This window comes from Microchirus variegatus (assembly GCF_963457635.1).
Source record: "Microchirus variegatus genome assembly, chromosome: 3".
NCBI classification, from domain to species: domain Eukaryota; kingdom Metazoa; phylum Chordata; class Actinopteri; order Pleuronectiformes; family Soleidae; genus Microchirus; species Microchirus variegatus.
In genome coordinates, this window is record NC_139804.1 from 24,110,272 (window position 1) to 24,126,006 (window position 15,735).

The window sequence follows — 15,735 nt, forward strand, 5'->3', positions numbered from 1 at the left end:
CTGCAGTTTTGGGACCATCAGTGTTTGAGGAGACGATGTCTTGAGACATTCCACAATATAGATGAGAGCGCAAAACTCATATTTATTATTTATTTATTTATTTATTTAACTCTTATAATAATTTATTTCATAATTATTGATTATTTGAACCTGTAAAGGTACAGTGCTTAATAAATGTATTTACCATGGCTGCCCTAAATTAACAGCTTTGCTAATGATCAAAATAATTTTTTCATGTTTCTGTAATGGTTAATGGACCAGTATGTAGAAGCTCTTTGACTGAAATGAGGTTTACTTTTATTAAAAAAAAAAAAAAAAAAACATTAAAGCATACTATTATTTATTGATTAAGATGTCACATTATAATTATTTACTTGCATTTTTGAACAGAAAAATAATTTTAGTGGTTGACTGTCCTTCTCAGAGAAGCCCAGTGAGCCGGCCCAGATTTGGTATAAAAATGAATTCAGTTTATTTGCCAAATAACACTAAGTAATACAATAATGCATTCAAGTAATATAATAAGTGCTACCAATCAGAACTTATAAATACATTTAAAAAAAATGTAAATGTAATGTTGCACTCTACATTGTGTCCTCATTCCTGTCTGATATCTGGATCCATTTCACATGTTTTGCTTTTTTCCACAGGTTAAATCTAATTATTGTAGAATATCCTTTGCTCTGCTCCTTCATGGTGTCTGTAAATCCTTCATGGTAATAAAACACCATTATTTTTTGCCACTGACAAGTTCTACCATTAGTCGCAGGCCAAGATTGGAAGAGGATGGGTGAGGTCGACGCGTCACTGCCATGAATCAAGGGGGATGGGACAGCGTTACCCTGTTGGCCTCTCTCATCCAATCAAGGCTGAGTGTGAATGTGCAGAGTGGATTGTGGATGTGACTGACTCCCCACTTTTCTCGTCGTGCCTGGTCGCAGAGGGCGGAGCTCTGCTGCGTTTGACAGCTGCGAAACAGAAAATGTATAGCGCATAAAACGTTCTGGGGAAAGCATGCCGCTCCAAGGCAACCACACCATCACAGGGAATGAGATGCAGCATGGCCCTGTGTAGCGGGAGAGTGCCCTCGTAAATCTGGGCCAATTGGACAACTTAAAAAAAATATATAGAAAATATAATAATTATTATTGCAGCAGGTATTCCTGGAATTCGCGGAGGGCATGCACCGCGCGTTCTCCTTCCCGCTGACTGTGGAGCGCAGTCGGACCAAAGAGCGTCTGGAGGCGAGTCTGGCCGGACTGTGTGAGCTGGAGCTCCGCAAGCAGAGGCAGGAGTGTCTTGTGCTGGGAGCGCTGTCTCTGGGGGAGCCGCTGTCCCAGCACAGATCCACGGGAGAGCTGGCGTGTTTCAGCAGCTGGGGACAGGAAAACTTGACACTCAGGCGTCAACTGGTAAGAACTTAATGTTGACTGGATTCCAGCATATTTACTTCACACCATCTTCACCCCACCCCTGTGATGATGAACCCTGCTTTACCCCCCCCTTGCATCATGTATCACAGCAGCCCGACATAGTTTTGAATACCTAAGCGTATCCTCATTGTAATCTGCTTGACCGTTGCGTGGACTCTTGGTGCGGGCTGCGCCCTTTTGTGTGGATGTGACCTCTATCTGCAAAAAAAAGTAACTCAACTTGATTAATAGGCTCGTTCCGTGAAAGGATGTGGTGCGTCTCCGCGCTTCAGGCTGAGATTTATGCCTGTGGGTAACGAAATCAGGGGGTGGAGCAGCCGCCGTTTGTGGCACAAACCCACTCTTTAATGGCCCATTGTTCCCTCATCACGCACTTTTGTAGCTTTTACTACTTAACAAGCTCGCATTTGTGTTCTCTGCACATCATAAAGGAGTGAATGATTCCCTCTCCTTGGATGTTGCCGTTGCACGCCAACATTTTTATGTCATAATTATCTTGCGCCTTTCTTCGCCGGAGCTCAATCCAAGTTGCGACCAATATGTTCCAGTGAGGCGCAGCAGCGGTGCCAACATTAACATGAGAATGAAACAGTGGGATGACCGAGATTAATGAAAGTTCCTGTATGAAAGAATTTATACAGCAGCAGTTTTACACACCAGTGAGCAAACTCTAAACTGGTTAGGTTTATTATAGTCTGTATTTGTACTTTATCTGTTATACATCATTACTTTATTCTTGGATGTGGTTGGTGTCCTCGTGTTTTTGTTTGGCTGCTGCTTTTGCGCGAAAGTGTCTCAACATTGCTACATAGGAAGCAGTTATTAAAGACGTGAGAAAGAAATTAAATCAGCCGCCTCCTCTCCTCCCTCCTCTCCTCCCTCCTCCCTCCTTCCCTCTCCTCCGACGGCGGCTCAACAATAGGCGCATATGGAGCAGAATACTAATGATGCCAGCCGAGGCCCCAGTGAGAGGTTAAGGCGCATCGGTGGCCTTGTACTCTGGATATTTGGCAATATATGGACACTATTTATCTTTGCCTTAATGAGTCTGCGCCATCTGAGCTCGTGGACTGGAGACATGATGACACATGATGGAGAACAAAGATGCTCACAAAACCCACACTCTCGGGTCAAGTGTTTCCAGTGAGCCACACGCAGCAGTTTTGAATCCACCGTCCACTGTTGTTGGCGGAGCTGTCAACGCGCTCCATCCACGCACAATGACAGCCAACAGGAGAAGTGACACGACGTTTCCCCGCAGGGCAAAATATGTTCCCTGTTTTCATTTTCTGAGTAACGCGTCTGCAGATCGATGTTTATTAACTGCTCTGCTCCCCCCACGAGCGTGTGAGTAATTACACGGTGGGGAAATTCCTAAGAGGATATTTTGTTTGCCCTGCAGGACTGAAATTAAAGTCTCACATTGACTCTAACGCACAGTATCCGTGCACAACACCTGAGCCTGAGATTGTCAGGTGAAAGTCTCCAAAAAACTGCGTGTGCGTCCGTGGAGCTGCCTTGAACATGAATTTGGCCCCAGACAGACAGTGTTGGAGGTGTTGACAGCTGTGGGGCCACGCAGCAGCTGGGAAAGCATGAAGCTCTCACTTCCCTCTCTCTGCTCCCTGCTGTGTGTGTGTGTGTGTGTGTGTGTGTGTGTGTGTGTGTGTGTGTGTGTGTGTGTGTGTGTGTGTGTGTGTGTGTGTGTGTGTGTGTGTGGACACAGAAGATGAGCAGGATATATGAATTATATAACATCCAAACTACAACCATGCTGTGGTGTTATAATTGTGTCTTAATCCAATATTACCAATGAACTCATTCATAGACAGAGACGAAATGTATTGATCTCCAAACTGGGAATGTCTATATCAGCACAGTTCTATATATATGTATATATACATATATGTGTATGTATGTATATATGTGTGTGTATATATATGTCTGTATATATGAATATATGTGTGTGTGTATATATATATATATATATATATATATATATATATATATATATATATATATATATATATATATATATATATATATATGTGTGTGTATATATGTATATGTATATAAACGTATATATATACACGTATATGAAACTCAAAAACATTAACAAAGTATTAATGAAAGAACATACTCCACAGCTACACAGAGAATCAGGAATATGATATTAGAGTGCAACATCGAAAACTATGAATATGTACATGTTGCAGTTGTGTAGTTTGTGCATTTTGATTCAGATTGATTGATTGATTTTTCAGCTTACTTTTTTTTATTATGATTGATTCAATAACAGTGAGTGGATTTACAGAAAATCCATCACGGGGACAGGATCTGTGCATGAAAGCATGCGAGTGTCCCTGTGTTCCTTATAGGCTTCTACTATTGTTTTGTGCCTTCGCTGAGCCACTGGGTCGTCATCGACCACGACGTGTGTCCTTGTGTCAAAACAGCAGCACATCATTAGCGGGCGCACAAAGCTGCGAGTCTGCACAGCGGTGGTAGATCAGCCAAACGGATCACTAGGTGGTTTCCTCTGCTTTGTTCTGCTACAACAGTGTGGAGAAGGAGAGAGAAAAAATTAATATTTGCCTTCTTTGTGCACATTGGTACTGGGGATATGAGCTTCTGAATTGTAATAAATGCACACACGGAGAAACTAGGTTGTCCAGTGCACATTTACAAACTGCAGACAACGCATGAGACTTCAATCTTGTCCCATAGACGTCAGACACAAGTGTGAGTGAACCACTGTTCCCTTTAGCCGCCCTACTTACAAGTTACAGTGTAAGAAGGACAGAGTCACCATTAGCTTATTAAGCCACACATGATTATTATGTAAACACTGTGTGCAGCTGTGTGTGCAAATCCAACCTCTGTCTAGAAAATCAGAAATTGCCATTAAAATGTGATTTACCTCATTAAAATAATTAATCAAAGTATCCGTATGTGTTTTCTGGCCTTCCACCGTCCTCTTCTGAGTGGAGTCAGTCACAACGGTGCTTTAATTATAGACGGTCCAGCAGTGCGCCTGGATGCCTCATGTGTGCTGTTCCATATATTCCTGTGTCCTTCTGTGTGTGTGGCTACACCTCAAAGTCCTCTTTACAGCAGCCAAGATCTTTATCTCCTCCCTTGTCTTGTAGACAGATAACAGAATCACAAGTGTGTTCGCTTTCCTTCCTTTATTTTCATCTGCACTCATCAGCTGCTGCGCATGATCTAACAGGTGATAACAGGAAGAAATCAAACATTATACTGTCCTGGATTCACTTGCAGGTCATTCTGTTTCATTGTAGGAGCCAGTGTGTTGTACACCCACTGTTTAACAGCATAACGTCTAGGTGAGGGTGGCTGCAACGTGTCCTCTGTGTCTTCCCCCATCCCCCATCAGGCTCCTGCGGAGGACGCAGTTAAACAGAAATGACACAGTGTGCAGTGTCAGGCAACCAGTCGGAGACTATTAATAATAGAGTGCAATCAAAGACCAGTCTGCACAATATTCCCTGAAGCGTCCCATAAGCCACGCCACCCAATGTCTAATTCTTTTTCATTGGTTGTGGGGTTTTTTTTCCCACATTTTTATTGTGTTTCCTGCAGCACTGTAATGAAATGAGACACACTATTGCTTCTTGGGGCGCATGCTCAGTGGCAGGCATGGCCGAAAAAGACGCAGCAAGCAATCGATTGTGTGGAACATCATCATTGATTAATTGATTTCCAGTAGTCCCTCCTCCGCCTCCTCCCAGTGATTTCTCAAGCCCGCACCACGACCTAAGACAAAGCTGCTCACTCTTTGTTTCCATTGATGTCGCCTCACTAATGCTTTGTTTATAGTAACACAATGAGCACCTTTGTCGGGACAAAAGAAACGACAGTGTTTGTGGTGAAGTTATGTAGGAAGCATAGGTTAGCTCGGGTCAATTGCCTCTCGGCAGTATTTGCATTATGACCTCATTTCGTCTGCAGTACAAAGGAGTCAGGGCTCATCAGTTTTCCCATTTAAAGGTCCAGTGTGTAAATTTAAGAGGTGTTATTGCCAGGACGAATATACTACCCAGACGTATATGTTCGTATACGTGTAATAATCATCACTTTAAAATTAAATTTGTTTGGTTTTTCTAGCCTTAAAATAACTTTGGACAAGGGACTTGCCTTATTGAGACTGCCATCTTCTGCCTCCAAGTTTTTACGTGACATCAACAATTAAAATCGGAGCTCCTGATCTGTGACATGTTGAGGTTTTGCAATTTTTAGATTTGAACAGTCTCCTATTGGACGATATCAGCTGTTGGTAGTCACATTGGTGTCCACTCATACTTTATTGTCCATTTTCCTCTAAATAGGAACATAATTTACAAAATTGAAGAGCTGAAACTAGTGCATTCATTAACTCCTCAGGAAATGGTAACTGACATTAGAAATCCAGTGAGAAGAAGTAGGTTCTTTTTCCCGTAAACTTCCATTTGAACAAAGGTCTTTTTGCAACCAGTGGAGTCGCCCTCCTGGAGGCTGTGTCGTATATTTTTGCTTTAACGTTGTTGTCCCTCCAGGCTTGTTGCAGACATAGTTGAGACGACTGCTCGGCAGTGTGACAAACTGCACTTCCTGGTGATTACCCATCAGTTGGATCTCTGTACATTTCCATAGGCACCAGTGTTAAAGTGAGAGAGACACACGGACGTATGGAGACTGACAGGTGCTCCATCACGAGAGGCGAAGAAAGTGTCACCGTAATGAGAACATGTTCAACGTATGGTAATGAAGTCCGTGTGTTCCTGCAACTCTGAGCCGTGTTTCTGAGCCGTATGTACGGTGAATATTAAGTGCATTATCTAAATCAAAACAACACGCTGCAGAAACATTGGTCTGACATATTGGGTGAAGTGCAAAAAAAATTGGTAAAAACTTTATATTAATAATAATAAGAATAATAATAATAATAATATTATATAACATTCTCACTTTGGCTGCGAGGAAAAATATATTGATATATTGATCATATTTCAGCAGGTTCCTTTGGAATATCTTACAAATCTTCTGCATAACAAAGTAGACCCTTTCTTTTACTTACTTACTGTATTAAAAGAGCATTATGATGATAGTTTACGGTGCTGCAAGCGTTCAACGGCCCAAAAAGTTGCTACTGCAAATACAGTATGATAAGACAAATCGACCAATTTGACCATACTGTGCAAGTGTGTGTATGCGCCTTTGCCCCACACCACTTACAGTCCCATGAGAGAACCCCCCCCCCCCACCCTTCACTCACCCTTGAATTATTCATTACCAAACTGACTGCTTCCTCTCTAAGCTTTCTTACGTAAGAGAGCCCACTGACAGATATGGATTGTGTAAAGATGCACTTGAGTGATGACCCGTGATAACCACATGTTTATTTGAGTAAATAGTGAAGCAGAGTTTCCATCTGAGCTGTGGTTTTATCTTTTTTTTTTCATCCACATTGGCTGAGAGAAAGGTAGAAAAAAAATCCTTGCACAAATTGAAATGACAGTTGCTGTCTTGTCATGTTATTATGCTGATTAAGTATTATGATTTTTTTGAGTTTGGGCAAAATAATTATTTTATCATCCTTAAATGATATTGTGTTGTACAAATTACGGATGAGTCAAAATTTTATGTGGCCTACGAGGTCTATGGTGCTTTAAGACGTGTGTTGACCATAAACTACATTTCCCACAATACATGGCGATTGTATTACTCGTGAAGTGACGGCATCCCGCCACTAGTTTGCGGTGTATCATTGTATATGCATCATGCGACGAATGAAATTGAGATTGAAATATCCACAAATGATCTCAAAATGTCCAGAAAGAGAAAGATCGCATCTACGTTGGCATTTTGACACCAAACAAGGAGCCAAGTATGCCAAAGTTAGCCTTCAAGAAAAACAACAAATTGTCAAAGAATTAAAAGACAAACTGCCAAATAACCAAAAACGATGCAGCAGTGAAAGCTAGATTTATTGTGGCTGAAGAAATAGCCCGTGCTTCAAGATCTTTTTCTGAGGATGCGTTTACATTTAGTTACATTTATTCTGTCCTACAGTTACATCTGGCCCTTTGAGGGCAACCATTATGCTGATGTGGCCCTCAGTGAAAATGAGCTTGACACCCCTGATGTAGAGAGATATCCTGTGATTCCCACCCCTGGTAGAAATAGATGCATTTATGCATAAACACAAGACACTTATACAGTATGAATACAAATCTAAGATCTTATGTCAATAGCTGACTGATAATAATACACCTTAAAAAACACAGTCAGAGCAGGTGCAGCTGGAGAAACGAGCAATAAAGGATTGAAACCTCTGCGTCTGCCTGAAGCATTTCGCCAAAATAACCCATGTCAAAATGTTGCTTTGTTGTTGAAATCGCTTGCCCTCTGTGAAGGCGTCTATTCCCAGCGCAGTGCAATCAAACACGACATCAAGAAAGCGATCTGAGTCTGCGTGTGTGTACTTGTGTGTGTTTCAGAGTGCTCTTCAGAGTTCCCCATGGGGCCTGATGCAGGCACTGGAACAGCAGGTGGGAGAGCTGAGGATCGACACAGACGACGGATGTTATGATGGAGCTCAAGGAGACACGGGCGACAGCCGGCCGAGCTCTGGTACTTAACACATGACTTTCAAAATGAGCACTTTGTAATTTACTCACTTCCAACACAGACTTTTTGCATGAAACTCTTGCTTTATACAACAGAAGTCATGTTTCTCTTTATGTTTATGTGTAACCTACCTGCATAGAGTTTGTAATTTTCCTCTGCTCGTATTGTTATTTTATGCTCCAGTTGCTTGTAATTTTGTTTTTGTGCTCTGTTGGTGAAATGTGGTGAGACACCGTCTGCATGGAGCAGCGTATTTTTAGACGACTGGAACAATCAGTGGGTTGTAATAAATGGGAGAGTCATCTCACTCTCTCTCTCTCTCTCTGCCACTCTTCCTCTGTAATTGCATGTAGGTTTCTATGAGTCAAGTGAGGGTCAGTCACCAAGAGGAAGATCTTTCTCCACTGAGCCCACAGAGACCGCCTCTTCCTGGAGTTACACCAATGACAGGCCAAAGTCTGTGGGTAAGAAAGGCTACACTGTATACTGTATACCCTCTGATTAAATCACAACATGCTTTCTTCTATTCTTGTTCTTTTTATACATTTTTAAAAAATGAAAATAAAACATGGTAGATTTATTATTCATCCAAGACGTTCAACCGGTGACTGGCTGTGTCTAATTTTAGGCCGTCACCAATGCAAACACACATGTATTATAATGTTTACCTCACGTTACCAGACCAGGAGGAGAAGGGCGGGCACAGAGTCATTTTGGAGCTATGTCATAGCTATGTGTGTGTTTATAGGTCAAATATTCAGGCTTTAAAAAATGCAGGGATTTTTCGTCTTCTTATGTGTTGTTGATTCAAGATTTCGCATTTTTAGTAGTGATATAAAGTAGCAATAATTAATAAATAAACCGTTTTTCTTTTCTTTTAGTTCATAAAAACAAGCCAAGTGAACTTTGAACTGTGACATATATCCAGATTGAACTAAATCAATCCGATTTTAAACATTTTGAGTAGTTTTTGCTCAGGTGTGTTTGTATAGTTAGTCATTTTCATCAGATTTCCTATAGGTTGTGCTGAAAAAAAGGATATAAGACTCTCTATATTACACATTCTTATACCCTCTGTGTATGCTGTACGTTTAAACATAGTAATGGAAAAAAACAGCCGAAATGCTTTAGATTCTAAGGGTTAATTGAAAGTAAAACAGCAGGGTCACCTTCAGCTGGATACTTTGACCCAATACCAAGTTGTCAATACCAAGTGGCCTGTGAACTTGTAATCATGACGTACAGTACATGTCATTTACAGAACATGCTGACCTTGTTGTGTTTGAATACAGCATATTTGTAATATGGTCTTGCATTTACCAAACAGAGGAGTGTGTTTATATCGTGTGTTGTGTCCAATGTTCTAACTGATATAAATATTGGTTTTCTGTCATTAGGAGACCCTGTCATGTTGAACGGAGAGGTGGATATGCCAGTTGTGCACACCACTCTACCCCGATCTTTCTCTGCCCCTTACCCGCCTCTGGAGGGCATCGCTGAGGAGGGCTCAGCACTGGACTCCTGGCAGGTGGACCCCAGCATGTCCAACCAAGCCTGGCAGCCCTTGGAGGAGCAGGTCACTGAGGAGGACTACCAGCAGGCTTTAAGAGTTGAGAACTACATCCTGAGTCTCATCCAGCGTCACACCCTCTCACCACGACCATGTCAGCCTCGCACCACCCTGAGCCCTGACCTCCCATATTGCAGTGCCTCTGGACACAACTCACTACACAGGAGAACCCCATCTCTTACGACAGAGCAACGCCTCCCTGACCTCCAGCTACACCGCCATATTGACCTTTTGAGCCAGAGCTGGGGTTGTGACCAACTAGAGGGGGAGGCCTGTGGAGGAGAGGCCCCATCTTTGGAGGAGGACTGTTATCTGGCTCTGCCCTACCCCCAGTCCAGGCCACACTCCCTGGCTGGGAGGCTACCATCACCTCTGCCCTCCCTGGACCCCAAATGTGGTGTTGGGGCTCTTGACCTTTGTTGTGAACCTGCATCCCCCCAGCATTATCTACATCTTCAACCCCCTATTCATCACAAGCACAATTTAGTAAGTGCTCAGTTTATCCCTGGACAAGCCAGCCATGCTCCTGTTCGCTCACCCAGACACTACAACCTCGAGCAGCCTAAACCCAGGCGAGCGGCTGCGTCTCCTGACCACCCCACCTCCAAGTCTAGAACTTCCAAAAAGAGCCACAACGAGCGACAGAAATCCAAGAAATCAAGCAGTAAAACCAATCGCTCCCAGTCAGAAAACAGTCTCCTGAGCCAGCGAGTGCTGCCTGAGCGCAGATACAGCACCACAGAGAGGCACCAAGGCAGAGAACAGAACCAAGGCCAGGTTGCTGGACCACAGGTTGGCAGCAACAGCCACAGTGTAGGTCAACGCTGGTGCTCAAACCAGGAGCTCAGCCAGGACGAAGGCGAGACCCGTGCAGTGCAGGCACATAGACGACCAACTCGAAAAGCTCACCATGGTCACTCAAGTCTCCATTCCCAAACACAGGACCAGCAGCAGCAGCAGCAAACTGAACGCTGGCACTCAGACTTTCAGGAGAGAGCACCTCTCTGTCAGGGAGAGGAGGGCTACGCTGGTCCTGCCCCCATTGAGTCCGAGTCCAGCATGAGTGAGGTGTATTCCCCAGCCTCCAGCTCACTGTCCAGCGACTCAGATGAGAGTGGGGGGCTGGTATGGCCACAGCAGCTGCCGCCTCGCTTCGTTTCGACTTCCTCCTCATCGTCGCCTTCACCGCAGGCCGCGGCCAACGCCCCCACTCAACCAAAAGCCTTTGTCAAGATCAAAGCCTCTCATGCTCTCAAGAAGAAGATCCTCAGATTCCGCTCAGGGTCCCTCAAAGTCATGACCACTGTATGAGGACAAACCCATCACCTTTACCAGGGAATTGAGCCATTTTCACAGCAACGTTGTGGCTGTTGCTTTTGTTCGTTATCAAAATGGACGCGATCTAACTCTTTCTACTCTACCTACCTCCATTTACAGTATGTGTATATTGAGAGACAAGATTCAAGTCCTGCTGTCTGCAGTGATGTCATTTCTCCATACATCAGTTATTAGACTAATGCAGATTATCCTGCTATACACGGATACAATGCCCAGGTACACTCATGGACATGGATCACACTGACACTTTTATATCAGTTGTGTTCATACAACTATAGATTTCTGGTTGATTCATTCAGACAGCGTAGATTTGGCCACACAGAGACCTTATCAGCTCACTTGACTGAGGAATTCATTGTTCAATGTTTTCATTTTTGCTAAAGCACCACTCACTCGCTCATTATCTACCGCTTTATACTCCACATGATGGTCGCCTGGAGCCAATCCCAGCTGGCGAAAGGATGGGTTCACCTTGGACAGGTCGCCGGTCCATCACAGGGCCAACATATAGAGACGCACAGCCATTCCCTCTCACACTCACACCTACGGTTGTTGGAGAACCTGGAGAAAACCCACGTGCACACAGGGAGAACATGCAAACTCCACACAGAAAGGTTGGGACTCGATCCGGTGATCGGTGACCTTCTTGCTGTGAGGCAACATTGCTAGCCACAACTCCACAGTGTAAATATGTATGTTTCTTTTTTTGTATATGCCGTCATGTGGCCTTGTTTGGAATGAATGTAGTTTTTAAATAAAGGCAATGTCACTCTTAATTTTAGAACATCAACACACTAGTTTTTTTTTGTTTTTTTTATTCACTCACTCACTCACTCGCTCATCTTCTACCGCTCTATCCTTCACATGGTTGTGGGGGGAGTTATTGCCAAGCCTAGCTGACACAGGGTAATAGGCGGGGTACTCTCTGGACAGGTTGCCAGTCCATCACAGGGCCACATAGAGACAAACTATCATCCACTCTCACGCCCACGCCTATAGTCAATTTATGGCGTGTTTCCACTCCACTCGCCTCAGCACGGCACGGTTATTTTGCTTTTTCATTAGCGATAGTACTTTTTTACTACCTGCTGATACTATGCGTGCCGCTGTTAGACAGCCGTGCACTGATTGGTCAGATCGCCGTCACAGGAAGAGGCACGAGAATCAAAGCGAACAATGCCAAACTGTAGATCAGTTAAAAAGACTTAACAATCCTGAAAACATGGGTTAATCTCCAACATTTTGCAAGGAAATGTTTAAAATATCATAATTTTACAGAGGAATCTGGTGTAATGAGCGACAGCACTGCTGAAAAGCCTGCGATCGCGTGACTGTCAGATGGAGTCTGTGCTCCGGTCAAGTACTGGAAAAATCTTTTTAATTAACTGAGTCTAATGATTCAGTACATAGAAAACAACTGCTTGTGTTGCGTGTAAAACAAAGTCATGTCTATTTCATGCAAGTCGAGCCAAGGCGGTACTGCAGTGTATAAAATACGGTATATAGTGGAAAAACGGCAGAGTGTCCAATTTGACTAATCCCTAAATCTGCATGTTTATATTCTGTGGGAGGAAACCAGAGAACCCGAAGAAAAAATGCACACAGACGGGGAGAACATGCAAACTCTACACAGAAAGGCCCTTAAATGACCCACGATTCGATCCGGTGACCTTCTTGTTGTGAGAAAGCATTGCTCCCACTACTCCACAGTGTATGTTTGTTATTTTGTATTATGCCATCATGTGGCCTTGTTTGGAATGAATGTAGTTTTTAAATAAAGGCAATGTCACTCTGAATTTTAGTACATCAACACAGTTTTATAGTTTTTTTATTTATTCTTATTAATATAACATAATATGCTGACAAGGTAAAAAAAATAATAATCATACATTTACAGCAGGATTGTTCAAAAACCAAACTAACAAACCAACTAGAGCTTGTATAATCTCAGTTTAAATCTGTGTAATCTCTTCTGTTTCCTGTATCTATTGCCTTTGGGCTCTGTGAGACTAAAACACACAAAAAACTATGACTGCCAGTCAAGAGGCCCAGCATTTTTTGCATGTGGCTCCCTCTTGTGGTCAGAGCTGCAGATCAGAGCTGTCATTGGGGAACAAAAAAACAGAAGGACACACATTAGCTTCCTTATTTTTGAGTCACTGAGCAAGATTCTTACCACAAAACACTGCATAACAGCATATGATGTGTCCTAACTGACCAATATGTGTGAATCTGAACTTTACACTGCAGGACTAATGTGAGACTATAGTTGATATATCAAAGTTAATACACCATCAGATTGTAGTAATCTCCTTTCCTGTGCTCGAGCTTTTGGTATCAGTCGTAGCAATGGTGTTCCTGCCTGCCTGCGTGTCCTCGCTGATGAAGTGGAGCATGCTGCGAAGGGATCGGTTCATGCTGTCTTTGAAGCTTCGGCCCAGACACACGTACAGCAGAGGGTTGAGGCAACTGTTGAAGTATGCGAGGCAGATTGCTAAAACCCGTGCCAGGTAAAGCTTGGGACTGTGAGGAGAAACCCGAGGAGTTATCAACGTAAGGAAGTCCACAATGTACAGAGGGAGCCAGCACAGGAAGAAGCTCAGCACCACAGCAATGATGATCCTCAGTGTCCGCTTGGAACGGGTCCGACCTCGTGTCAGTCCCCTCTGTGTTCTCCCGTACACCACCAAGTGACAGATAACAATCACAATGAATGGGAGCAAGAATCCCACAATGAACTGGAAGGACGCGATGGCCCAGGCACTGACGACAGAGTGCACCGTCAGACACTCTCGCTTCTCTTCGCCTGCTTTGATCTCCTTGGTGTAGACAAACTGGGGGATGCTGATAATCAGGGACAGGCACCAGACGGCAACACAGCCATAGGCGGCCTGCTTTGGTCGTCTGTTGTTCTGGCACCAGACGGGCTTGCTGACCATCAACCAGCGATCCACGCTGATCAAAACCAGCTGCAGGACGCTGCAGTACATCACCAGGTAAAACAGGCCCTTCACCAGCCTGCAGGCCAGTGCACCAAAGTGCCAGTGATCATCGTGTGCTAAAGGGACCATGAGCAGAGGGAGGGACAGGCAGCACAGGAGGTCAGCCAGGGCAAGGTTGAGGAACCACACTGAAGTGACAGAGCGGGGCATGCAAAACTGCGTCACCCACACCACCACAGCGTTCCCGGGGACACCCAGCAGGACCACAAGGCCATAGAAGACCAGAGCAACTATCTGGATTGGTTGAATCTTTGGTGGCTCAATGTCAATTATAGGGAAAGTGTAATTATCGTCATAGGGATATGAATCCAAGTCCAATCCAAAGTCCAAATCCAAATCCATTATTTGGGAGAGCTGTAGATTTAGAATACAGAATTGCAACCTGTTTAAATTACATCATATGAACAACTGACAATAGATTATAGTCTAATTTTCATCTCATTTTAATAACAAATAACTGCCAAAAAAATAATAAATATAAGTCAAATCATGAATAAATGCCAATGTCAAATGTATGCATGGACATTTTTTTTTTACAAATCAAGTTGATTATGTTTAAACCACCTGACAAAGTAATTACTGAAATTTGGTAATGTTTGAACTTACATGCTCAGCGGTCGGTTAAAGTTGCACTCACACTTGTAACAGGAAAACACAGGGCTGTTCTGCTTTAAATGTGTCTTACATAAGCCCATCCTTCATGCACACACCTACAAACCCTCACACACAGATTCCTCTTGACAAGACGTTTTTATTAAGAAGTTAAAGCAAAACATCCTCAGCAATACATTTTCATATTTAAAATATGCGTTGATATATATCCTTCTAATTGCAATCAATCAAGTTGCTGGTTTTTACTGTTAAACTTAATTTATTTCGACTAGTTGTAGCTTAGTGTGGTCTCAGTAGACTGCAGCAATTAGAACCGTGTAGTTTTGCTTATATATTCAATGCATCTGTATTTTTGCATCTTTCACCTTCCTTGTAATTATTGCAAATTTAAATGTTTTTCATAATACTCATACTAAGATATGAAAGTCTGCATATGGTTTGTGATTCATCTTATATAAGAGTACCTCCTTAACGTAAAATAAAGTGAAAGTCCAGAAAACTTTATAATTTATTTATTTTAACAACTTTTTTCCATTTATATAAATTATTCACAAATCAGGCTACTCACAAAACAGTATTATTACACATTTTTATCAGTCTTACTTGTGTCTACGACTGTTGTAATGACATATAAATAGAGCTGCCCTTCCTTTTATGGTGATTAAGCATTACAGTAAAGTTGGGGACAAAATGTTCAAGCATCAGTCGTCATTTGTCATTCACGCAACGCATGATGAGTCGTCTGCCTTATGATTAAAAATGACGTCTTTAAAAAAAATCTAAAACAACATGGGTTGAATCAAGGAACAGCCAATAAATGGGATAAAATGCTGATCTTTAATGAAGACATTTAATTACTGGTGTCTGTCTGAATCAGACAGAGGGAGAGAGATAATGAATAGATAATGAACAAAAGCTTTTTCTTGACCTTGCTAGGATGCCCTCTTTACCCTATGTCATCTGTGAGCCCTTAAAAATTAGGAAACGACGAGGGAAATGAAACACAATGTCAGCAAAAGGTTCCCCACAAGTTTAAAAATAATCACACAGCAAAGACGTAGTGTTGCTCAATTATTCCCAACGTCAGTGAGCGATACGACTTCAGTGTGTGTGGGAACGTTTGCCTTCTTTCACTGTAATACAACTCAAA

At 42.8% G+C, this 15,735-nt stretch overlaps 2 protein-coding genes across 2 annotated transcripts; one reads left to right on the forward strand and one right to left on the reverse strand.

Annotated features, from left to right (window-relative positions):
• Positions 1–1,181: 1,181 nt before the first annotated feature.
• LOC310924751 (dapper homolog 3-like) lies at positions 1,182–10,944 on the forward strand (the record flags this gene model as incomplete). The annotated part of the gene is made up of 4 exons (XM_083886575.1): positions 1,182–1,412; positions 7,934–8,066; positions 8,417–8,527; positions 9,461–10,944. The coding sequence occupies 4 exons, from the start codon at positions 1,182–1,184 to the stop codon at positions 10,942–10,944; spliced, it is 1,959 nt and encodes a 652-aa protein (XP_083742701.1).
• Positions 10,945–12,877: 1,933 nt separating this feature from the next.
• c5ar1 (complement C5a receptor 1) lies at positions 12,878–14,315 on the reverse strand (the record flags this gene model as incomplete). The annotated part of the gene is made up of 1 exon (XM_083886905.1): positions 12,878–14,315. The coding sequence occupies one exon, from the start codon at positions 14,313–14,315 to the stop codon at positions 13,266–13,268; it is 1,050 nt and encodes a 349-aa protein (XP_083743031.1). The 3' UTR covers positions 12,878–13,265.
• Positions 14,316–15,735: the final 1,420 nt, after the last annotated feature.